The sequence below is a fragment of the Pogona vitticeps genome, chromosome 7 (genome assembly GCF_051106095.1).
Source record: "Pogona vitticeps strain Pit_001003342236 chromosome 7, PviZW2.1, whole genome shotgun sequence".
In the NCBI taxonomy this organism is placed as follows: domain Eukaryota; kingdom Metazoa; phylum Chordata; class Lepidosauria; order Squamata; family Agamidae; genus Pogona; species Pogona vitticeps.
Window position 1 is genome coordinate 657,479 of NC_135789.1, and position 24,013 is coordinate 681,491.

The 24,013-nt window shown below is 58.5% G+C and overlaps 2 protein-coding genes across 18 annotated transcripts in view; one reads left to right on the forward strand and one right to left on the reverse strand.

Moving 5' to 3' along the window:
• Positions 1-198: 198 nt before the first annotated feature.
• LDLRAD2 (low density lipoprotein receptor class A domain containing 2) lies at positions 199-7,319 on the forward strand. The gene is made up of 5 exons (XM_072977443.2): positions 199-2,206; positions 4,820-5,278; positions 5,372-5,521; positions 6,412-6,546; positions 6,649-7,319. Exons 1-5 carry the CDS (start codon positions 2,119-2,121, stop codon positions 6,870-6,872), a joined length of 1,056 nt encoding a protein of 351 aa, XP_072833544.2. The 5' UTR covers positions 199-2,118; the 3' UTR covers positions 6,873-7,319.
• Positions 7,320-7,720: 401 nt separating this feature from the next.
• Positions 7,721-24,013, reverse strand: part of HSPG2 (heparan sulfate proteoglycan 2) — an 80,623-nt gene continuing 64,330 nt past the window's right edge. For 12 of the 17 annotated variants that reach the window (XM_078379492.1, XM_078379491.1, XM_078379487.1 and 9 more), the window contains 29 exons: positions 23,817-23,951; positions 23,274-23,455; positions 22,715-22,907; positions 22,317-22,496; positions 21,794-22,054; positions 21,485-21,659; positions 20,869-20,966; positions 20,135-20,401; positions 19,897-20,009; positions 19,020-19,167; positions 18,607-18,723; positions 17,605-17,689; positions 17,106-17,250; positions 16,468-16,567; positions 15,941-16,050; positions 15,625-15,733; positions 15,060-15,158; positions 14,746-14,967; positions 13,828-14,072; positions 13,329-13,500; positions 12,942-13,064; positions 12,647-12,703; positions 12,271-12,349; positions 11,879-11,957; positions 11,154-11,195; positions 10,589-10,659; positions 10,417-10,500; positions 9,962-10,065; positions 7,721-9,412 (listed from right to left, as the gene is read on the reverse strand). In XM_078379492.1, the coding sequence (XP_078235618.1) occupies positions 9,240-9,412; positions 9,962-10,065; positions 10,417-10,500; positions 10,589-10,659; positions 11,154-11,195; positions 11,879-11,957; positions 12,271-12,349; positions 12,647-12,703; positions 12,942-13,064; positions 13,329-13,500; positions 13,828-14,072; positions 14,746-14,967; positions 15,060-15,158; positions 15,625-15,733; positions 15,941-16,050; positions 16,468-16,567; positions 17,106-17,250; positions 17,605-17,689; positions 18,607-18,723; positions 19,020-19,167; positions 19,897-20,009; positions 20,135-20,401; positions 20,869-20,966; positions 21,485-21,659; positions 21,794-22,054; positions 22,317-22,496; positions 22,715-22,907; positions 23,274-23,455; positions 23,817-23,951 (3,968 nt within the window). In that variant the 3' untranslated portion in view covers positions 7,721-9,239. The remainder of the gene's footprint in view (positions 9,413-9,961; positions 10,066-10,416; positions 10,501-10,588; positions 10,660-11,153; positions 11,196-11,878; positions 11,958-12,270; positions 12,350-12,646; positions 12,704-12,941; positions 13,065-13,328; positions 13,501-13,827; positions 14,073-14,745; positions 14,968-15,059; positions 15,159-15,624; positions 15,734-15,940; positions 16,051-16,467; positions 16,568-17,105; positions 17,251-17,604; positions 17,690-18,606; positions 18,724-19,019; positions 19,168-19,896; positions 20,010-20,134; positions 20,402-20,868; positions 20,967-21,484; positions 21,660-21,793; positions 22,055-22,316; positions 22,497-22,714; positions 22,908-23,273; positions 23,456-23,816; positions 23,952-24,013) is intronic. The other 5 variants (XM_078379497.1, XM_078379498.1, XM_078379484.1 and 2 more) reach the window with 2 other exon arrangements.

Below are 24,013 nucleotides of genomic sequence, written 5' to 3' on the forward strand. Positions count from 1 at the left end.
CCCTTCTTGCCCCTCTCCACGAATCAGAGCGCGCGTCCAACTCGAGACCCGTCCCCTCAGGCACGAGAGGGACTAGCAACGGGACGAGACGAGACGAACCTCCCCCCTCATAGGTGCCTAGGCGCCTGCATATGACGCCACGCGCCGAGAAGGCGCGAACGACGCGGTAGCGTCACGCCCTTGGGTTAAAACGAAGGGAGGAGGCGCGTCCCGAAGGTCCTGGTTTCATTCCGATTGGGTAATTCTACCCAGTGGGCGGGGCTTCCTTTTTTTTTTCTTCGCGTCTCCACCCCTTCTTTTTTACCCCGCCCTTTCTGAGGGGCCGAGCCCGCGAGGGGGAAAAAAAAAGCCGTTATTCTCCGCGCAGGCGCAGTGCGGATCAGCTATCCCTCTGGCGGCGGGCTTTTCCCTGAGGCTAGGCGTTACCCAGAATGCCCGGCGCGTCCCCGGCTCTCGGCGGTTCCCTCAGGAAAAGGGAAAAAGGAAAAGGGACGGCTCCTCCTGCGGGTTTTTTTTTTAGTGGGAAGAAAGGGGCTGAATCCCCCCCACACACACACACCCCATTCAGGGCGCCCTCCGAAGGGTAGCGTGGCTGTGGGCCCTCTAGGGAAAGTCCTCCCTCGCGTCCTTGGGGCCCCTTTCCTGACAGGAATCGAGGGTTAGCGGCCCAGACATGAATTACCTCAGGGAAGCCTTCCCAAAGGTTTTGGCCTTGGTCCCGCCCCCCGCAAAAAACAAAAACAAAACACACACACCATTGCCACGGCTCTCTTCGAGGGACAACCGACCCCCAGAGTCACTGCTGTTGGTGTGATGGCTTCTGGACACCCGGTTTTTATTGCGGCCCAGATGACAATTTTTTTGAGGGGGAGACTTATATACCGCCCCATAGCGCTACAAGCACTCTCCGGGCGGTTTACAGTTTAATTATACAGGCTACACATTGCCCCCCCAGCGAGCTGGGTACTCATTTTACTGACCTCGGAAGGATGGAAGGCTGAGTCAACCTTGAGCTGGGCTACCTGGGATTTGAACCCCAGGTCGTGAGCACAGTTTTAGCTGCAGTACAGCGTTTTAACCACTGCACCACGAGGCTCTATTCCGGCTTTGGATGAATTCCCCCCCCCCCCGCCCACCAGGGCCTTGCTGAAGGGTTGCTTTACTGCAAAAATTTAACAGAAGCAGGTCTTTGGTTAAAGCGTGTACCTGTTATATATAATGTCAGTCAATATTTTCGTACTTTTGATTTGACTGTGCCTGGCATTTTTCAATAATAATAATGACAGCAACCGTCATCATTCTCAGAACTGCAGAGCTGGAAAGGATCCTTGAATACAGGCCCTCTGGGGGGGGGGGGGGGGAATCGAACTCCCAGCCAGATAAGATGCCTGAAATCCCTGGACTATCCAGCAGTCTTTGATCAGTATCATTTTTTGTGGACACCTTCCCTTCGTCAGACATAAAGAAACTGAATGAAATGTTCATTGGTTACCTGTTGTAATTAGGTCTATGTTTGTTTTAGGGCCCTGTTGTAAAACTTCTTCAAGACAGAAAACAGACACCAGGTTTTTTCCCCCTAATCTTGCAGAGCAGAGATGGTTTGAGGAAGGAGAGAGAGAAGAGAAACACCCATGGCATTTTAGTGCCGGTTTGGTTCATTGGCCGCTGGCTTTTGTTTAAATTTTACACAGTTTTTTGTTGTTGGTTTTTTTGGGGGGGTACTTGCAAGGCTCCATCAAACTCCCCTTCTTCCCATAGCAACTGAGCCTTGCACACAGTGACCGCAAAAAGCTGGGCTGAAGAGAACAAAATTCAAGCTGTCGGAGCCATTGTGCGGTGCTAAGTTTTTTCCTCCCCTGTAAAAACACACACACTCCGGGATGGGGCCTTTCCCCCCTCCCTTCTTGCTCGCAAAAGGCTTGGCAGCCTCTTCTTTTGTTCTCATGTCAAGCTGTGCAAAAGCCGTCTCCAGTTGGACGATTTGCTCAGGAGGGCCCTGGGTGGGTGAGTGTGCAAATTCAGCCCTCTTCTGTCACAGCTGTTACCTTTTCCTGGCAGATCCGCCTCTGCCCATCCTGGTACAAAGGGGCTCCAAAAGAGAGTCCTGTGCCGGCAAAGATGGGCCGAGGAAGTCGTTTGCAGGCGTGGGCGAAATGGCTGCTTCTGCTGAATATGCAGGTCTTTCCGGCCTCAGCTATGCAGACAGGTAAGAGGAGGCGGGTAGGGGCTTCCTCCGTTTTCCCTGCTAAGCTGCAGCAAAGTCTCAGATTGATACTGAGCCTCAGGGTGCTGTGCTGGCAATGAGTGGGCACTAAGTCTTGAGACAACAACTTGGGCATATTTTTTTTGGATATAAGTGTCATTGTAGCGTGGGAATTGTGTTCCCATAAGCTGCTCTATAGGGACGTGGTGGTGCTGCGAGTTAAACTGCAGAAGCCTTTGTGCTGCAAGGTCAGAAGACCAACTGTCGTAAGATTGAATCCACGGGACGGAGGGAGCTCCAGTTGCTTCTCCCAGCTCCTGCCAAATTAGCTGTTCGAAAGCATGTAAAAATGTGAGTAGATAAATAGGTACCACCAGGGTGGGAAGGTAATGGCATTCCATGTCTAGTCCACGGAAACTGTCTATGGACAAACGCTGGCTCTACGGCTTGGAGACAGGGATGAGCACCGCGCCCTAGAGCCGGACATGACTAGACTAAATGTCATGGGGAACCTTTATCTCTACCTAAGCTGCTCTAAGGTACAACTTAATACTCTTTTCTTTTGTTTACCTCATTCTTGTTTTTTACGAGAAAGGTGGAAACAAGCAGTCCAGAAAGGCGGTTTGAATGTAAGGAGAAAAGAGAGTGAAATAAAGAAGTGAAAAGGAGAAAGTAGCATATAGAGCATTATGGATGAAAAGGGGGGGAAAGGTTTAGGTTGAATCCCAGGTATAGGGTGATCACTGATCACTATGTATGCGTATGAAAGCTAGACAGGGAAGAAAGGTAAGGGGAAAAATGGTTTCGTTTGAAAGGCGGTGCAGGGGGAGAGCTTTGGAGTGGATGCTTGGAGTGCCAGAAAGGCGAGCAAGTGGGTCCCAGATCAAATCAAGACTGAACTCTCTCAGGGGGCAAAAATGTTGAAATCGAGGCTATCTTACTTCATGCAGATCGCAAGAAAACAGGATTCTGGTTCCCTGAAAAAGACAATAATGCTGGGGAAGATGGAAGGCGGCAGGAAAAGAGGGAGCCCAAATATGAGATGGACTGATTCCCTAAAGGAAACCCTAAGGTTGAATTTACAAGAACTAAGCAGGGCTGCTAAGGATATGACACCGTTGCTGCGGCGGTTCCCTAGACTCACAAGAAGTAATGACTTAGCTCGATTTTGGTACTTTGAGGCCCTGCTAAGAAACAGGGTGGTTTAGGCTAATCCTCTGGTCACTGGCAAAGAAGCTAAAATGGGCAGGTGCCATGAAGGCCAGAGTGAAATTTCCCAGAAGCAGGGTTATGAGAGGGAAGGGTGGGTCCTCTCCTTGACTTTCTGGCTAATTTTTCGCTGTTCACAATGAAATGTGTGTAAGTTACAGAACCCTCACAGGCTCAGGAATTCCTGGACCCAGAGATCTGCTGTTTGTTGTTTCTGGGTAATGCTGAAAAGGACTATTAAACAGACAAGTGTCTGGTAATTGAAGCGCTGGCTCAAGGCTTTTGAGATTAAAGGACAGAGGGCTTCCTGGCATCATAAAAACTAAGGATACTTCTGGGCAGAGAGCTCCTAGCATTATGAATCAAACGCACATCTTTCCCATTTAATGGATTTTTTCCTTCAGAAGTACAAAGGATGAAAGATAGGATGGTTTGCCATTGGAAGATTGCAGACATGGAGATCACAGCCTCTGGACCCTTCATAAAAGCCTGTTTCAAGCAGGGTTATTGCGTGATGAAAGCTTTCAGGAACACAGAGAGGTTCTATTGTACTATGAGCCTTTGTGGATGGTGGCTGCAATTTTTTCTGCTAGAAGGAAATGCCTTATCTTAGTTGTCAAAAGGATCTTCTCTTGTTTCTGCAACACAGTAACACAGTTGTGTCTTGGGAGGTCTTACCAATTATTAGTTGTCATGGATGTCCTACTTACGGTAACTCCATCCATTAATCTCTTCCAAAAGCTCCCATCATTAACAGCCCTGCTAACATCTTGCAAACTGAAGGCTTCCTTGAATAAATCAATCTATTTCATATTTGGCCTTCCTCTTGTCCTACTGCTTTCCCACTCTTCCTGACATTATTGCTTTTCCCAACGATTCTTGCCTTCTTGTGATATATCTGAAGGGACGTGGTGGCGCTGCGGGTTAAACCGCAGAAGCCTCTGTGCTGTAAGGTCTATAGATTTGCAGCTGTAAGAGCGAATCCACGTGACGGAGTGAGCACCCGTCGCTTGTCCCAGCTCCCGCCAGCATGCAAATGCGAGTAGATCAATAGAGACCACCTCGGTGGGAAGGTAACAGCGTTCCGTGTCTAAGTCACACTGTCTTTGGACAAATGTTGGCTCTACGGCTTGGAAACGGCGATGAGCACCACCCCCTAGAGTCAGACACAACTGGACAAATTGTCAAGGGGAACCTTTACCTTGTGGTATATCTAGCAGCCTTTAACATGCCATGAGAGCCATTAACTGTTTGGCGCCAAAGTCTTGCTCTTCTACACCCAGGCGGAAACTAAATGCATAGGGTCTGGTTGACTTAGAAGCTTCTTTAGATTCCAGTGAGCTGGAGCAAACAAGTGGATCTCTCTCTCTTGATATGCTGGATTCCTCCTCCTCCTCTCCCCAACAGTGAGTATGGTTGACTTCTGTGGCAAGACCCTCCATGGGGACGGGATGGTGTTAACCTCCCACCGAGACTCCCGACGCTACTACTTTGTGGTCCCGGACACCGACTGCCAGCTCACCCTGCAGGCAGCCTCCCCAAAAGACCAGGTCCAGTTCCAGTTTCGCTTCTTCCTGGTGTACAGCATGCTGCGCTCCCCTTCCAGCATGCCGCCCAGCACTCCCCAGGACCACCGGGTCCCAGCTTCTCCCCGGGAGCCCCTCGGGGGCCCTTGCTCAACAGGCTCCTACCTGCAGTTCTATGATGGGAGCGACCAGATGGCCAAGTCCCTTGGGGCACCCTTGTGCGGAAAGACCATCCCCAGGCCTGTCCTCTCCACCGGCCCTTTCCTGACCTTGCGGCTGCTGACTCGAGGCCAGCAGCCTCGGGTGGACTTTGTGGGGCACTTCACCTCCCTCCGAACAGGTAAGGGCGAGAGCCGCCTCAGCCAACTGGTTCAGCCTGGGCTGGGTGCCTGGCTTCACTGCATGACACCCCCCCTTTTTTGTGACCTCCCAGGCCTGAACGCCTCCGCTTGCCGCGCAGAGTTGTATTTCCCCTGCCGCAACGGCAAGTGCATCCCTCCCTTCTTGGTGTGCGATGGGGGCATGGTGGACGACTGTGGAGACGGCACCGACCAGCCGGCCCAGCCCCCAGCCTGGTGTGAAGGTCAGGAGCTGGAGAGGAGGAGGAGGGAGGAACTCAGAGCAGCTGGGCGTGGCGGCTCCTTGCCTCCGCCGCCTTAGAAGGGAGATCTGGGTCAGGACTGGAAAGACGGGGACGGGAGGGCCGGCGGCCTCTACCTAAGAGAGCACTAGACAGAAAGGCCCTCCCTGGGGCCAGGGGCCTGTTGGTTGCGGCAGGCGCTTCCTCATCACCCATCTCTTCGTGCAAGTGGTTCGCTTTAGGGTGTTTCAGTCAATCCTTGGGAGGCAAACCCAGGGCTCAGACATAGCTGTCTGCAGAAGCCCTTTCTGCTTCTCATGAGGCGCCAACTGGATTGTCTGATTGGACCTTAAGTAAACAGGAGCTCCAAGCTCTCTACCGGCAAGAGACCCGACTGGATCAGGAACGGCAACTGTGGCCCTTTCAGTGTTTTCAGATTGTACTCCCAACATCTCTTGCTCTTGGTATTCTGGCGAAGGCAGACAGCGGTTGCATATTTTTAAAACATGGGAAGGCCAGAGTTGTCCACCCCGGCTTCCTGGAAGCTCTGCTCTTGGCTGTTCAGGGTCTTCAGCCACCAGTTTCTGGGCATAATTCAAAGTGCAGGTTTTAACCTATAAGGCCTTAAATGGCCTGGGTCCAAGCTATCTCAAAGACTGTGTCTCCCATTACGAGCCAGCTCGGGTGTTAAGCTGCCTTCTTATACTCATTGTTTTCAGCTTTAAATATTGTATTTCAGTGTCGTAAGCCACCTTGGGTTAGGGTTAAAACAATTTCAATAACCAAATCAAATTCATGGCTAGCCAGGAGGTGGAGTGGCCCTTTCGGATGTCTTTCTAACCTGGGCGGAGCATAACGGCCTTTTCCCCCCTCACACGCTCTCTTTTGCACAGGTTCACCAACACTTTTGCCAGTGCTGCCTTCTGAGGCTGCTCCAGCCGTTAGTGTTTGGCCAACGCAAGCAACCTGCACGGGACAGCAGGAGACCCCTCTGCCGCCCCCAGGCGTGCGCACCTGGGACCAGACAGGTACTGCCAGTGGCTCAGTGGGCTGGGCTGGGCTGGGTGGAGGAAGAGAGTGGGTTGAGATGTTCTGCAACTCGCAACCTTTTCGCTCCTCTTCTTCCGCAGGCAAATGCAAACTGCTTCTGGCCTCCTTGGCTGCTGTCTTGGGTGTTGTCCTGCTGTTTTGGTGCTGCTGGAACCCTGGCTGGTTTGTTTGGAGAGTTGGTGCCTGCAGGCATCTACGGGGGTGCAATTCCGTCTGTGCCGCCTGCCACCTTTGCACACGCAGCTGCACCCAGCGGGAGACTGCCAAGGTCACCCCGCATGGAACCACCGAACCACCGGTGTGATGGTCTTTTCCTCTGGCAAGTTGACTGAGAGCGTAGTCACGTCCCAGTTTCAAAATTCAGGACAGGAGGCAGAGAAGGCACGGGGCCAAACAGGTCATGAATAAACTTCCAGCAGAGACACTGGATAATAAGAATACTTGCTTCTTTTTTCAGTACATTTTTTGGAAATGAAGAGTCCCCAGGGATGAGAGAGGGGAACGACTCTTCAGGACATGGACCTCCTTTTCTGCTCTGGGTTTCCTGGCCCTCCCTAGAGAACCTCAGTCCCTTTAAGCGAACAGACGGCTTACACGTACAGCTTTTTGCACAGCAAAACTGGCAGAGTTCTGTGGCATCTGAAAGGCTAGTGAGCTTTCCATGGCGCTTGTTCACTTTGTTAACACCTGATGCACTGGGTGGCAGCCCATGAAAGATGGTGGCAAATAAAATATGCCAGTCTTCAAGTTGCTTCAGCATTCTGTCTTGGCTTTGTTCCAGGGGGCAGCATCACAAACAACATACGGGGGATGTTCAGCTTCCAAACACAGGCATTTTAAATACCGTGGACTATAGTTCAGTGAGAAACAGCAAAGAATCCTTGACAGCCATAAACAGTCTCCTCCTTAATGAGAGAATCTTCCTTCCCCATCAGTGGAGGAGCTCACTGGGAACACATTACTGGAGCAGGTGGAATCCTTTCCCGTTTCCAGTCGTGCAGCCAGTTTGCTTGGCAGTTAGAAAGCCAATCCCGTCTCTCTGTCCCCAGCCTCCTTTCAGTGAGGCAGAACAACCACGCAAGGAGGGCCTGGTTTGGAAGCACCCACTTTCGTGCTTAAGAATTGCCAGGAGAGAGCCATAAACTTTGCAACTTGTGGGGTTCAGCACCATTTATTTAAGAAAAAGAAATATATAAGAACAAGGGGGGGGGGGGAGCCTGGCAGAGGAAGCTAGGACAGGAATGAGCTCTGGAGCAACAGGCGCCCTGCGGCGTCTCACAGGCAGTCCATTCTGATCCTGAAAGCAAGTGGGCAAAGCAAGAGTGGAGGCCGATCGCCCAGGCTCCCAAACCAAGGCAAACTAACCCCAAGAGGAGAAGGGTTGAAGCTGCGAGCCTGACAGGCAAAGGCCCCTGTCGGGTGAGCTCTGCCGGAGAGAGGGGGGAGCAGCAGAGCTTCCTTCCGACGTTAAAATGTACCCTCCCCTGAAACACTGGACGGGAACTGTGGCTCGTGGCACAGAAGGCTAGGTGGCAGCTGCTGGTCACCTTCCCCCCCCCTTTTCCGCATCTGATACCACACTGTGTCCTTCCCACCCTGCCCACTCCGGAGGAGATGCCCAGGTGGGCACAGGCTCCCTCCTTGCCCTTCTTGGCCTGGCCAGAGCTCAGGCATCTGGCTGCAGTCAGAGGAGCCAGTGCCTCTTGCCGAAGAGCCTCAGTGGCTGAGGGCGGTGGGGAGGGTCGGCCCAGCTCTCCTCAGGGTCACCCTGCCTGGGGCTCCCCAGGGATCCCTGAAGGACACCCAGGAGGGAGGTAACCCTGCCCTCCGGGTCCAGCGGGCTGTCTGGCCGACAACACAGTAGTCACGTGGGGGTGGGGCTCATGATTAACGCAAAGACCTCTGCCCCCTCATGGAGGGGCCCTGCTCAAGCCCTCCCCGCCAGTGACCCTGCCACCCCCTGACCTGGCTAGAGGAGTGGGACCTTGGCCACACCAGGAGCAGCCGTCTCCCTGCCCAGCCCTTGTCTTGCTCAGCGTGATAATCCCGTCTCCCTCGAGGGTGGTGGCGGCGGGTGTGTGTGTGTGTGTGTGTGTCAGTGTTTTCTTTGGTCACAACCTGCCCGGCTTGGCCCAGCCCAGCAGGAGCCGAGGCAGAAAAGCCAGGGGGTTGCCTGTGGGCCTCTACCCGTGGGCCCCTGGCAAGGAGCGCGAGAGCGCAGGCAGCCCCCCCTTGCCCTCCGCCCCCTTCTGGCGTGAGCCTTTGAAAGGGCTCTGCGCGGGCTCTTCCGACATCCCTCGAAGCAATTCCGACACAGTGCCACGCGGGGGGTGGGGGTGGGGTGGCCCTCTCCCAAGAGCGCCGTTCTCCGTTTTGGAAGAGTCCTCTTGGCCGTCTCTCCTGGTGTGAGGGCCAGAAGAAGGAGGGGCCTGGCAGGGTCACTCGTGGCCCCCTCCCCACCCCATTGGTCTGTCACTTACATAAAATTTGCAAGCCAGTCCCTCCCCCCACTTTTTTGGTAGCAGCAAAGCACCGTTTTTGTGTTTCTTTCTTTTAAAAATTCGTAATAATAATATTAAAATAATAATAATAATAATAGATGTCTCTCGATTGGCCTGACGACAACAACAACAACAACAACAGCAGAAAGCACAGAAGCGGCCCGCCGGGCCTACGAGGGGCACTCCTGGATGTTGAGGGCAGCCTCCGAGAGATGCTGGAGGTCGACCGGCTGGTGAGGCAACTGGCCCGGCCTGTCGTTGAGCAGCACCACGTTTTTAATGCAGCCTGTGATTCCTGAGAGGTATTTCCCTGCGGTCAGGGTCTGGATGTCAGGCCCACCTCCTGTTTGTAGGGGGGAAAAAAGAAGAGAGCATCGGTTACCGTTTGCGGTTTGAGAGCCAGCTCTTCTTGCCTTTCCTGTCATGCCACGGACCCCCCGAGGATTCGGGAGCACAAGGAAGGGAGACCCACAGCCATGCCTCCGAACAGCGGCCTCCCTTGCTCCCTGGTGGATGCGGCCAACGGCAAAGAGACCACGGGAGCCCATGTTCTACGGAGGGTGCCAGAGAGACGGGCTTTCTCAGCCCATCCTGATGTGGTATTTGATTATGGAGGACCCCCCCTCATAGCCCCCGCCTTGCTCACATTGGGGGCATGTCCACTGGGCCTGCACTTCATTTTATAGAGAGAAAACAATTTGGCAGTCCTGTTTCTCCGGCAAACGAACCAAGCCGAGAAGGGAGAACAAAGGGAGCGAAGGGCTACTGGCAACCTTTCTTTCTGCCCAAGCGCATCTTGGAAGTTCAGTCTGGCTGAGCTTCCACCACAAAGTGTCTGCAGAAAACAGAAGCCTTTGAAATTCATCCAGGTCCCCAAGAGGAAAGCACTTACCGATATAAACCCGACCTTTGGTGTTCACCATGACGTGCTTGCCGACGGATTCCCCGGTCATCATCTCCTCGCCATCCACTTGAAGGAAGCCTTTTTTCCCTTCCCTGAAAAAGGAACAGGAGAGGTCGACTGATGTTGGCAGACACAGAACAATCACGGAGGAAGTGTGCACAGTATATCTGTGTGACACACGCATACACACAAATCTGGAACAGGGCTGCAAAGCTGGCCAGAGAATGACTCTGAACCTCTGGAGAGGAGTTTTCATCTTGGTCAAGGAACAGCTGGGTCTCATGCAGCAGACGCCCTTCCCTACCCCTGGCAAGCCAGGGATGATCCCCTGTCTTTGCCTTGTTTCCTCATGGTGCTGGCACACTCACTCTGCCTGTGCCTTTCCCCCCACCCTCCCTCATCCCTGGCTGCAGCCACTCAAACCCCTCTGCTCTCCCCCTCACCGGATGGCTGTCACTCGGTGCCACTCGCCGTCGTCCACAGGGTCTTCAGAGACGATGTTGGCTTCCCCGCTTCCTAGCTGGTAACTAAAAAAGAAGCCTCATCAGCACCACAGACAGGCTGTCGTCTAGCGCAAAGCCCGGGCGGTGCTGGCTTGGAGGAAGCCTCACTCACCTGAACACCAGGTGCCCGTCCTTCAGCCCGAGGCTGATGAAGTCCTGTCCTTTCCCACTCTCTCCTTCCTCCTGTGACAGAGAAGGAAGTGTTGGGCCCTCGTTTTCCTCTCCCATTTTGCCTCAGGAGAGGCAAGTGGCCCTCCAAAGACTGCTGTGCGATAAACGGCCACAGTCTCCTCTACCAAGGCTGGGCTATCCATCGCGAAAGCTGCAGTCCATCAAGAGGTGGAGGGCCCAAAGCGGCTGGCACATGCCCCCCCTGAGGCCATGAGGGCACGGCGCACACAGAAAAAGAGAAAAGCAAGCAGGGAGCCTGTCCTGAAGAGGTTGGCACAAACAGCAGCTGCTCTTTCAAGACTCCAGGCACGCCACTGCTCACACCCATTGGCAAGAACATCAGGGCCATGCCGGAGCCCTCCCGAGACCCCCACAGCACTGCAACAGCAAGCTCTCCCAAGCGCTTCTGCACGGGGGGGGGCGGGCAAGCGAGTCCCCTGCTAGCTCCCTTCTCCCCCCTTTCCTTCCTTTCCACACTCTCCTCACTGGACCAATTCAGTAAATACCTCGTTAGCAGCCAACGGCTCAAGGCCCGCCTCCCTGGTCGTCTGGAAAGAGAGAGAGAGAGAGAGAGAAAGCAGGGGCCATGCAAGTCAGCAAAGCAGCGTGCCAAAGAAAGCAAGGGTGCCCCTTGCTCGCAGCCTCGGCCACAGGCGTGCCACGTTCTTGTGCGGGTGACATGCAGAGCCTGTGATGCTGGGTGGGAGCAACGCGCAAACACCTAAAGCGAAGGCATGCACGAGCAACAGCCATCTGGCAGGCAGGCAGGCAGGCAGGCAGGCAGGCGGGTGACACACAGGCCCTCCCTCCGGCCTTTTCTTCTCCAGCACGGCAGCCCACACTCATGCTCTGCTTTGCTGCCCAGGGAGGCGCACCAGGACGGGTGGGAGGGGTTTTTCCCACCTTTGCACGGCTTGAGTCAAAGAGGCCACCGCTTTTTATTGGGGAGAGGCCTGGGGAGGAAGCGCTCGGAGCTCAGCTAGAAGGTGTCACACCAAGAGGACCCCACAAGAAAGGCTCTCCCTGGCAAGGGCCTGCTCGCCTCGGCCCTCCGGGGCTTGCTTTTGCCAGAAAGTCCAGAATGTGGCTCCTCCCTTCGGGGCTGAGTCCTGTGTCCTGCGTTTTCCAACCTCCCCGGCCCCCCCACCGCTTGCTTCCCATTTTAAAACCATATCCATGACCCTTCCTGCTCTCTGGGCTTCTCCCTTCTTGGGGCCTCGAGCTCACTCACCACCCCCTGCCACAGGAGGAGTCCGTTTGCAGAACGGGTGCGGACTTCCATTTCAATGACCTCTGGCGCATCCGGGAGGCTGCCGTGAAAAAGAAAACGCAACACATTCCCTCCGTGGGAAGAAAGGGGCAGAAGGGACGAGGCTGGCCCAGCATTGGGGTGTGTGGGTGTGGGTGTGTGTGTGTGTGTGTGTGTGTGTGTGTGTGTGCCTGCAGAACTCTCCACTTTGACTCTGCTTGGAAGTTCCCACCTGGCCCTTGCACCCACCGCCCCGCCTCGGTCCCTTGCTTCCTCCATACGGGCCAGACAGGCGTTTTCCCAGGGATGCCAGCAGCGCCCAGGCTGAGTCTGGCAGGTACTCCCAGCTGAACGGCAAGAGGGGCAACTCTTACCTCCTGGGGAAGGCGTGTTTCGGAAGAGCCACGTAGCCGCCGTCATGGAAGTAGGCGCCATACTGTCCAGGAGCATCTGCTTGATCCAAACCTGAGAGTTAGCCAGAGCCGGGACCGCACAAGCCATCATGGCTGCAGCACCCCAGAGGAATGACCGGGGGGAGGGGTGGGGGAGGGGGATGCTCGGACGGGAGAGCCACGTGGGCTCATGTGGAGGGGGCAAACTCTCGCGGTGCCCAGCTCTCCCACAGAGAGGCCCCCTCTCTCGGCCACTCTTGCTACAGATGTTTAGGGCCACCTCTCTGGCTGCACAGGGGGCCCCCTCCCAACCTCAAACGAGACAAGGACGGGGTGCAGTCTGCGCCAGACATCGTACCATTTCCCCCACTGCCCTCAGGAATCCACTCAGCAGGCAGCTGGCGCTGGGATTCGTCTGCAAGGAGACAGAAAATAAATAATGGATCCTTTAAAAAAAACAAACAAAACCCACTCTCTAGGATGCTGCAGTGTACCCTCAGATTATGGGATTATTTTCTGAGGAAGGCGGCCGGTTGGGGCCCAAGAGGCTCCTCTGGAGACGTCCGGCTACCGAGGAGCCTGGACACCTGGCGGGCTGCACGTACACACGCATGCACACAGACACGCCGGCCATCCACGCCCCTCGAGCTCACCATGTTCACAGTATAACCCCAGGAAGCCCGGGGGGCACACGCACGTCGTGTCTCGACAAGTGCCCCCGTGGAGGCAGGGACGCTGCAGCCGGCACTGAACCTCCGACACCTCGCAGCGCTCCCCTGCAGAGGAGAGAGAGAGAGAGAGAGAGAGAGATCGGCACCAATGCCCGGCTGCACAGATGTGCAGAACCCAAGTGGGAACCAAGCAGAGCAGAGGCGTTGAAAAAAGGGATCAGCCGGTGGCGGGCATGCCTGGACGCTGAGCGTCTTAATGCAAGAACACCCAAGGGGGATGAAGAAAGACGTCTCCAACACAAGGGAGAGCGAAGCCCTGGCCGCGAGGCCTCTGCGCTCTCTGCTCCCCTTCCCCCACGGCGGACTCACCCTGGTAACCATCTGAGCAGAGGCACTGGAATTCATACTCGCCCGTGACCAGGCACTTCCCGCCATGCTGGCAAGGCCGGCGGTCACAAGGAGAGCTGTCGACGCACTGCGAGATGCCCCGACTGTCCAGGAAGCTGTACGAGAGGTCCACTTTCTTCCCATTGATCGAAACCTGCAGGACGGGGGGGGGGGGGCAGGGTGGCCTTCTTAGTCCAGGAGGGGGCCGCCCTGCCCAGTTCAGGCCTTCCCTTCTTCCCAAGGTGTGTGTGTGTGGGAAACCCCATCTCTTTAAGCAGAGGGGGACACAGGCTGCTTCCCACAGCAGAGCGGGGAGGGTTCAGACATGTCCCAGCCCAGTGGCTCCTGCGGCGTAGCCTCATTTTCTTTCCCAGAGAGATGAGACAGCCCTCAGCCGCTCCCAGCTCTTCCCTCTTGGAGCCAGCTGGCCGGCCAGCTAGCCAGCACCCCTCCTCCTCCCTGGCCATGCTTGGAAGCTCACCTCCCCAAGGCAGCCGTAGAAGTGGCTGGAGATGTTGGCCGTGGGGGGGAGTCGCACGGCGCCATCCACGCCTCCCAGGTACATGGCCGTGCGGAGGTTGAGGCCCTGGCTTTTCCCGGGAGAGGACCTTTTCACCGGCCGCTCGTCGTCCACCTGCAGGGTGCCGTCTTTGTTCACACGCTCGGCCATGACCTTGTGCCACTGGCCCAGCTCCAGGGGCTTGGCGCTCTGAAGGATGGCCGTGCCTAGGAGAGAAAGAAGGGGAGAGGAGGGTGGTGTGTCCCGCCACCCCCACCCCAAAGCAAGTCTGCTTTGGAGGAAGCAAAGGGTGCAGGCGTCTAACGGTCCTCTTGGGCCTCTCGGGAGCCCCTTCTCTCCAAAGGTTAAAGATAAAGGTTCCCCTTGACAATTTTTGTCCAGTCGTGTCCGACTCTAGGGGGCGGTGCTCATCCCCGTTTCCAAGCCGTAGAGCCAGCGTTTTGTCCAAAGATAATCTTCCGTGGTCACATGGCCAGTGCGACTTAGACACGGAACGCTGTTACCTTCCCACCGAGGTGGTCCCTATTGATCTACTTGCATTTGCATGCTTTCGAACCGCTAGGTGCTGAAAAAGCTGCCAGGGTCTCAATTTTAAAGTAAACGGAAGGAGAACATTTTTTGGGGGGGGGGGGAAGTAGATGAGGGGATCTTTGTTAATTGCAAAATCCAATTTTGGAGAGAAATCCTAGGGTGGCACTCCAGGACCCTGAGAGGCTGGGTTGGGGGATCCTGGGCTCTCTGGAGCAGCTCTGAAACACGGCCAACCCAAGGGCTCGGGGGGGGGGAGCCCTACCGAAAGGAAAAGGAGACCAGGGGGCAACAACGGCTCAGGAATCATTGGGGGGGGCGGGCGGGGGGGAGAAAGGCCTGATCCATTACCTGATCCCAGCTCATAGCGGAATTCCAGGTGGCCGTTGACCATGTTGAGGGAGACAAAGTCAGCCACGGGGGCCCCGTCGCCCCCGCTGAAGAGAACGAGGCCGTTGGGTGAGAGAGGCTTGATCTCCACGTCCACGCGCAGCTCGTAGGGGATGTTGGTGAGGGGCGGGTAGGAGATGAAGGCGTTGCCTCCGTGGAAGTGCGGGGTGGTCACTGTGAGGCCTGTGGGGAAAAGGAAGGCGGTGGGCTGACACGGAGGAGGCCCCACCCCGCCCAGCCGCCCCGGGACCCCCCCCCGGCCCTCCCGCGCTCACCTGCCATGCACTTCTCTCCGTATTTGCCCAGGAGGCAGCGGCAGGTGTAGCCCTGCCCGGAGGGGTGGTTGACACAGGTCGCATCCGGACCGCAGGCCTCTGTGAGGAGAGAGCACGTGTGCGCATCACCTGGTGGGCTTAAATGGCACACAGCTTGAGGGTCTGCCGTGGGTGCCCCCGGGGTGTCTGCCCGCCCCCCTGCCTGCCCGCCCAAGGGGTCAAAGCTGCAACTCTGGACACATTCTGAAGGAGAAGCCAAGCTCGGTCCAGGGGCTCCGTCCAGGACGAGGGCCCCATGGCGACGGCAGGGCTGCCTGCTGCCTGCCTTCCCTCCTCAACCACGATCTGAAGCAGTCTCCTGGGGACGACGGTTTGCTCTGCAGAAGTCTGGTGCCTGCTCCCCGCCACCCAGCGGCCTCCCCTCTACGGTGATCCAGTGCTAAAACGCACGTGTTCCCTCTCCATACGCACCAGGTCCAGCCTCCTCGTCCTCCGACCTGTGGCGTGTGACGCACCACAGCTGAGATGACATGGGAGACCGCAGGGAACCCAAGGTTGCCCTTACCTGGATGACAGCGCAGGGCCTGGGGGTGCTCGCACTTGCTCCCGGCGAACCCGTGGGGACATTCGCACACGTAGCTGCTGCTCTCTGAGTCCCTGCAGACGCCTCCATTCTGGGCAGGACGGGAGAGATAGGACCGGTGGGCCACGGATCGCCCGACATGCCCTCCTAACGCCCAGGGGCCACTCCTTTCGCACTGGAGGACCCGACGGGGGGGGGCAGCCGCTCCTCTGAATGCACATCGGGGACCAGAGAGGAGAGACAGGCCAGCTGTGCTCCCCTCTAGGATTGGGGCCCCCACCTCCCTGTAAGAGCTTACCTGACACGGCCGGTCCTTGCAGGTGGGGCAGTTGGTGACGCCGTGGGCTGGCAGGTCCAAATCTTGGAAGATCACTTCCTTCCCCTGGATGATCAGCTGCCGAACGCATCCTAAAGGACGGGAGGAAAGGAAGGAAAGGGTGAATCAGAAAGCAGCCCCCCCACCACCACACCCTGCGCACCTTGCCCACAAACAAGCTGCAGGCGGAAGAGCCAGCAAGTGGTGTCAGAGAGGCCGTGGGGATCCAAGGGGAGGACAGAACGTCAGATACGCCGCCTGCAGCTCCCAGCAGGAGCCGTGGCAGAGGACGTGTCCGAGAGAAGGGCCCCTTCGCGGTTCAGCAGGAGCCGAACCAGTGCTTCCGGGTTGGAAGGGGAAAAACACAGAGGGGTCTTTCCCAAGGTGTGGGGAAGGAGGGCTCCCCCAGAGCCCCTGGGGTATCCCGGTAGCGTGGAGTGGGTGACTTCCTTTCTACAGGCCGGATCCAGCAGCGCCCACCCCACCATGGCACCAGCACTCATCCTCACCAACAAAGCCGCTGTTGAGGCCGGTCTTTGTGATGGCAGCATAGTTGGGGTGCCCGCCCAAGTAGAGGCCCTCATTGAGGTCCAGACCTTGGAATTTGCCCTGGGGAAAACACAAAGACATGGCACGTTGAGCCACACATGGTGGGCGTGCCTTCCGCCAGCACCAGGCTGGTTTCTGGAGGATTCGATCTGTTTGCCATCGCGCTCACAAGACGTCACGAACTTGTGGGACTCACTGCCCCAGGACGGGGCGATGGCTGCCACTGGCTTAGATGGCTAGCGGGTACTGCATAAATCCAGGAAGGAGACAAAGAAGGAGGGCTCTAATGAGCCACCAGAGGAAATGAGCCTCCAGACGGGGAGGCAGTCTACCCTGTGCTGAGGAGAAGCCCCAGGGTAGAGGGCATGACCTCTGCCCCCTTCTTCCAAAATTCACAGAGGTGTTTCCAGGGGTCCCATCACCAGCGATCAAGCTCATTTCCCAACTGGCTGTTTAGGTTCCTCCCGCCCCGTGGACCCCCCCATCTACTTTTTCGTTCAACCTTGTGGTTTCCTAAGGCTGCAGAGCTGACGGAAAGGGGACGGTGAGTCCAATGGGCTTTGGGCCCGATCCAAGAAGGTTCGCCTTCATGCCCTACCTGGGACGTGCCGTTCACCGGCGGATGGCCGTCCAGCACCAGGGAGCCCTGGGTGAGGTTGCGATACAGGCGCACGGTGTGGAACTCCCCGAGTTTGATGAGCGAAGGGTGGCGGATGGTGGCCATGCCAGAGCCGGCGTCAAACCTGCAATTCCAGACCGCTTAGAAGGCCGAAGAGGACCGCCCAGCAGCCACCTGCTCCTTCTCTGGCCACACGGGGCGGACCTATAAAGTTCCCTTCCCGAATTCTGGCTTAGGCGCCTGGCCCACAGCGTGAGCATCACTGCCAGATAAGCCATGAGTGAAGGGGGAATGAGGGCAGGCCTCTCTGCCAAGAGGAACTGGCAGCACAGACCCTCAGGGAGGAGGAGGAGGAGGAAGAGCGGAGAACCCCCCCTTCCCCGTCCAGCCCTTGATCATCCGTGGGGCAGCCCTCAGGGAGGGAAGAGAACAGCCACCCAAGGCAAGCCCAAAGTCCTGCCACCCCGCAGCGTCTCACCTGAGTTCTGGGCGGCCCCCCACGAGTCCAAAGGACACAAAGTCGGTGCCCATGGCCGCCTTCTGTCCGTTGTACACCAGCATCCCTGTCAGAAGCACAGCAGAGGAGGTGAGCGGGCACGACGACAGGGCCACAAGGCCAGAGAGGCCAGGCTCCTCTAAGGCGGAGCTCCCAGGAGGACCATGCACGGAGGGCCAGAGCCGAGCCTCAGGGCCAAACCCACCCCCCCACCCCCTGTGGCTGAGGGGCCAGATGGGGCAGGGCAGCTCTCCAAGGAAGAGCCCAACTGCCCCACGTGTGCCAGGCAAGACAGGCACCATGGGAGCGAGGAGACCCCAGAATTCTCCCAGGCTTCTTCATACTTGGGATGCAAGGTGGGAGTGCCACCCCTAACACAGAGGGGATCCACTGATGGGAGGCTACGCAGAGCCCCGGGGGGGGGCAGAAGGATGGAGCGGGTGGGGGAGTCGGCTTGGGAACCCCCTGCAGCTGCCTAATATCTCGGTTAGCTTCCTGCTTGTGGGACAGGAGGGGGGGGGTCTCACAGCACACCCACACACACCATAAGGCGGAAGAGCAGAAAGTGTTAAGAGAGGCACCCAGGACTGTCTGGGAAAGCAGTGGGAGCAGCCCAGCGCTGGAGGCGGCTTACCTGAGTAAAGCATGAGAGCTGGACAGGAAAGAAGAGAGCAGAGGGGTGGCCAGGGAGGAGGGACGACCGGGGGGGGGGGGAGGAGGGAAAGTGGGAAGGAAGCAGGGAGGCAGGAGAGAAAAGAGATGGAGGAGGAGGTGAGAGAGGGAGAGAGAGCCAAGAGGGTCGAAGAGGACGAATCCTGTCGGAGAAGGAGGACTGGGCTCTCCGAGGATGGTGGGTTATGCCCCAAGAGGAGGACCGGGCTCAGATTTCTGGAGGATCTGGGGCCGCCCTTAGAGTGTGGCCGTGGGGACAGCGGCAGCAGGACCGGTGGGGTCCCCCCTTCCCCGCCCAAGCCCTCCGCTTACCATCTGGGCTGTCAGGTCTGAAGGTAACCTCGATCTCGAAGGTCTTGTGGGCATCCTTCATGGTGGGCAGGACGAGGAAGGACTGAGGGTTCTGGGTGAAATAGGGCACCACCCGTTCTGCAGTCGGAAGAAGCCATGGAGGAAAGAGAGGGCTTGGAGAACGGCCAGGATTGGGGACTCTTTGACCTGCCCAGCTCTGTGGGGAGGGCACCAGCCAAGGCGTCCTTTGCAACGAGACCACCTTTGGGACCAGAATCTACCTGTCCCTTCCCAGGCAGCGGGAAGGGACAGGTAGGAGGAAGAGACAAGAGGGCAAGTCTCCCGGGGCGGGGGGGGGGAGAGAAAGGCCTACGAGCATCTCCTGCTGCTCAACACCCCCCGCACCCCCGAGAGGAGAGGCTTGAGAGGCTCACCTCGCACTCTGAGCATGGAGAAAGCTGTCACTTTCCCTTGGCGGTTGGACGCTGTGCACACATAAACGCCCGTGTCCTCTGGCTGGGCAGACGGAATGGTTAAGACATTGTCCTCCAGGCGGGCGCTCTTGGGAAGCTCTCCTTCCAGCTGGAAGACAGACCGGCATCAGGGCCCCAGCCCTTCCCCAGAACCTCCGGCGGTTCTTCCCAACCGCCAGACCAGCAAGTGACACACCTCGGGGTTTGCCTCAATTCTTCCGTTTCCGTTGGTACCTCACGGTTCCCTGACAATCTGGACTTCGGGTTGACTTATGACAAGGTACCACCCAAGGCTGACCCCGGTGCACAAAGCATGGAAACCCAAGGACCACCACAATATTGGGAGGAATGACGAGGCTGAAAAGGGGTTGAAGCACGGCGCCCGCACCTCAAGAGCCTTTTGATGCCCGGGTGGCCTGCACGGCTCCTTCCCCACAAGCCGAGAAGCCCTTGGATCCGGCCCTCGCTGCTTCCCTGGAGGGCTGAGCCCGCGGGGAGGGAGGGAGGGAGGGAGGGAGGGAGGAAGGAAGGAAGGAAGGAAGGAAGGAAGGAAGGAAGGAAGGAAGGAAGGAAGGAAGGAAGGAGGGAGGGAGGGAGGGAAGGAGGGAAGGAAGGAAGGAAGGAAGGAAGGAAGGAAGGAAAGGGAATGGAAGGAAGGAAGGAAGGAAGGAAGGAAGGAAGGAGGGAAGGAGGGAGGGAGGGAGGGAGGGAGGGAAGGAAGGAAGGAAGGAAGGAAGGAAGGAAGGAAGGAAGGAAGGAAGGAGGGAGGGAGGGAGGGAGGGAGGGAAGGAAGGAAGGAAGGAAGGAAGGAAGGAAGGAAGGAAGGAAGGGGGGGTACCTTAGTCCACACGACATCTGGCACAGGGAAGCCGGAAGCTAAGCATGGGAAGACCACCGAGGACCCTGCGGAGACCTCTCTCACTTCTGGCTGAGCAGCAATCTGGGGAACAGCTGCAATGGAGAGCAAGCCCCAGAGGGCTCGGGTGTCAGGAACAGTGGGGCGGGGGTGGGTGCCCTGGGAGGGCGGGAGGGAAGGGGGGACCAACCCTCAAGGAAGCCACCCCCGTGGCACTTACACTGCACGTGGAGGATGACGTGGGACTGGACTGTGCCGACCTCGTTGGTCGCTGAGCAGCGGTACTGGCCGGCGTCGCTCTGCTCCACCCGCTCGATCTTCACTGTGCTGCCGCTGGCCAGCACCCCCGGGCGCAGCCGCCCGCCCACCTTGCTCCAGGTGATCTGCGGTTTCGGGTCCCCAAAGGCCAGGCACTCAAACTCCACCGCGCTGCCCACCAGGACCGTCTGCACTGACGTCCGGATGTTGATCATCACTTTGGGAAGTGCTGGGGAGAGGAAGTCAGAGGCGGGTCTCTTGTGGGGGGGGGGGAGCCAGCACCTTCCTGGGACCAAAGGGGAGCCCGGAGGGGGGGGAGCCCTTGTACACCCCAGGACTTGGTTTCTGTCCTGTACGGAAAACAACGCCCAGAGATCCAGGGCCTCTGGAAGGTCCCAGAGTCCAGCCCCCCCCCCTTTCATGGCCAGGGTGGCAGAAGGCAGTGGCCAAGGAGGTTCATCTGGCTTCTTGGTTCGCGTCTTGGGCTTAGTTGTGTAGTCCCAGACCTCTGAGCTGGATAAGCTACGGGGGGTCCCTGCGGAGGTAATGACAGGGGAAACGCCAGGCCAGTGTGCATGTGTGTGTGGAGAGGGCCAGCACCCCAGGAAAGTTCCTCTCTCTCTCCTCCGGCCGGCCTAGAGGCTGCCTGGCTCTTTCCTTTCAAGGGGCCGCTGGCAACCAACGGCTCCCACTTACCCTGGACTATCAGCCTGGCCTTTTCTTCAGCCTGACCGGTGGGGCTGCTGACCCGGCAGACGTAAACCCCCTGGCAGCTGCGATCCAGCTTCTCAATCCTGCAGGGAAGCCGGGAGATGGGATGAGCTGGAGGGAGCCCAGCTGCCTGAACAACAGCTCCCCCCCCCCAACCGGCCCCGGCCGCCTCCTTGGTCTCACTTCCCTCAGGGAAGGAAGAGAGACAGCGGATCCAGAAAGGAGCCAATCCACATGGTGACTCCCCCACCCCACCCCGGAATCCCCCCACCTGAGGAAAGGGGCCCCTGAGAGCTGGGCTCTCTCACCAGCCCCCCTGACAGATGTTGGTACAAGAGAGCCCCCCTCCCCCGGCCAGGTCCACTCGGTCCTGCTCTCCCTCCCAGCCTCGGCATCTTCCTGAGGAGGCTCAGGTTCTCTTCAGGGCAAAGCCGGGGGGGGGGGGCGGCTCCTCTCCCTCCCTGGCCAAATATTCATACGCAGCCTGGCCTCTTCTCAAACCCCCCCCCCCAATTCCACTCCCAGCCGATCTCTCCGGCCCCACCCCTCATGCCAGGGCACGCCCACGTCCCAGGCCCCCCGCAGTGCCCCCCTCCCTTACCGAAGCACACCGTTGCGGATGGTGTGGTTGGGGGGCATTTCCCCGTCTTCTTTGGACCATTCCACCTGGGCCCGGGGGTCTCCGGCAACCGAGCACACAAATTCCGCCATCCCCCCCACGGCTTGGGTGTCGCTCCGTGGGGTCACCTGGACAGATGGCGGTCCTGAGGGTGAGCCTGCGTGGGAAGAATGGGGGGGGGGTGGGTGGGCGAGAGAGAAGGAGTTCCTTAAGCGAATTCTCTTCACAGCCCACCGGGAGATGTTCTCTTCCTCTGTCTTTCCCCCCCCCTCCCCGGGCACCCCTGCTCACCTTGCACCCGGACCTGGGCCAGGGCTTCGGCGGAGCCCACCCGGTTGCTGACGTGGCAGCGGTAAGTGCCCAGATCGTGGGGCGTGGCAGGGCCGATGCGGAGGATGCCGTCACGCACTACGGCGTGCCCAGGCAGGCTGCTGTTGACCCGGGTCCACGTGTAGCGCAAGGGCGGGGTGCCGTGGGCGAGGCACTGGAGCTGCACCAGGTCCCCGGCGTGTACGGAGGCCTCGTCCGGGAGAATGGTGGCATACGGCGGTGCTGTGGAGCACGAGAGAAGGGCGGTCAGGGGCGCCAAGCGCTACCCCCCACCCACCCCGGCAGCCTGGCCAGTCATCCATCGCCTGCCCCCCTCTTCCCCTGAAGGACAGAAGAGGGGGCTGGTCTGTTCCCACCTCCTTTCCCCTTGGAGCCCCCCCCCCCGCTGACCTGTTCCACCAACCCCGCCACCCTCCTCTCCTGGAATCCCTCAAACCCCCTGCCCCCCGCACGCGCTCTCTCACACACACGCTCACACACATACTCTCCACGTCCAGCATGATGAAGGCCTCGGTGAACCCGGCGGTGTTGGTGGCATTGCAGATGTACTGCCCCGAGTCCTGCTGGGCCGCCCGGGGGATGACGAGGGTGTCGTTCACAATCCGATGCTGCCACGGCAAGGGGGCCCTCAGCTTGGACCACTGGATGGTGGGCGTGGGGTCACCTGAGAGGGCAAGGCAGAGGGGCGGGGAAGGGACACTGAAACCAGGCGGCCAGCAGCCCTCAGGCATCCCTGGAAGCAGGGCGGTCGGCGGGGCCCCACACGCAGAGGAGCCCCCCCCCCGAGAGCCACAGGCGTCAGTGCGGATGACGGCAAAGGCCAGCCTCCACTCCGAGGCGCCGCCCTCCCCTCTCTGTGGATGGGAGCCCGCAGAGACACACCTGTAGCAGAGCAATGGAGCCGGGCGGTCTGTCCAGCCACCACCGTCTGGGTCGGATGCACGTGGACTTCGGGGGCCCCAGGTCTGCCGTGGACAGCCTCCACGCTCACTTCCACCTGCGCCTCCGCCGTGCCGAGGGCGTTCTGGGCCATGCAGACGTAGGTGCCGGCGTCCTCAAGCTTGGCTGATGAGATCTGGGGCAGAGGAGGTGGGGAGACAGGAAGAGGAGGTCAGGATGGCAGTACCGGGTGCCAGCCAGGCACCTTGGGAGGCCAGGAGACGTACAGGTGAGGGAGTACGGAGGAGGGGGGGCGGCGGGGGCGGCGGTTTCAGACGACCATTCCCAGAATTCTCTGCTGTGAGTTGGAGGAGCCTGGAAAGGGCAGCAGCCCGTAGGAAGAGGAAACCTCCGAGCTGTGCTATGGGGCAGCGAGGCCCAGCGGGAGCCGGGCCAAGCCTGCCCTCCTCTCTCTCTCTCTCTCTCTCTCTCTCTCTTGTTGCTGAAAGACAGGAACATCCCAGTCAGGCCAAGGGCCTCTCCGGTCTAGCGTCCGACTCACCCGCAGAACTGCTCGGCTCTCCAGCGGCATCACCGTCTGGTGCTCCACTTTCTGCCGGACGCCCACCTTGCTCCAACGCACCAGCGCCCGGGGCTCACCATCCCCCAGGCAGTCCAAGCTGATGGATTTGCCCACCTTCACCTCGACCGGGCCCTTGGGCACCACGGAGACCACAGGTGGCCCTGGGGGGAGGGGGGGGAGTGAAGGGAAGGAAGAGAAAAGCCAAAAGAGCAAGATGAAGGAAGGGGGAAGCCAGCAGCCACCGGGAGGAGGGGGAGCAGCCCTGCATCTGTTCTTCATCCGGTGGTGGCGCCTTCCTCCCTTCATCCACAGCGGAGAGTCTCACTGGAGCATCTTTCCTGCCAGCTGCACCATCTCACTACAGCCACCCAATCCCCCTTGAATGGGCTTCATTGCTTGGGGAGGCAGTTTTAAAACTGGCACAGTCCCACAGGGCAGATGCACTCAAGGCCTACCTCCCCACCCCCCGGCGGTTCACGTGGAGAGAGAGAGGGTGCCTCGGCGTCGCCCTGCCCTCCTTACCTCGCACCATCAGGTTGACCACGCTGTTGGCGACCCCGAAGCGGTTCGAGGCCACGCAGCGGTAAGCACCCTGGTTCTGGGGCTGGGCATTGGAGATGGTGACCACGGAGCCATTGGGACTGATCCTGATGTTATCTGCAACGGGGGGGGGCAGGGGGAGGAGAATGCTTTCGTCAGGCAACCCCTCCCCTGAAAAC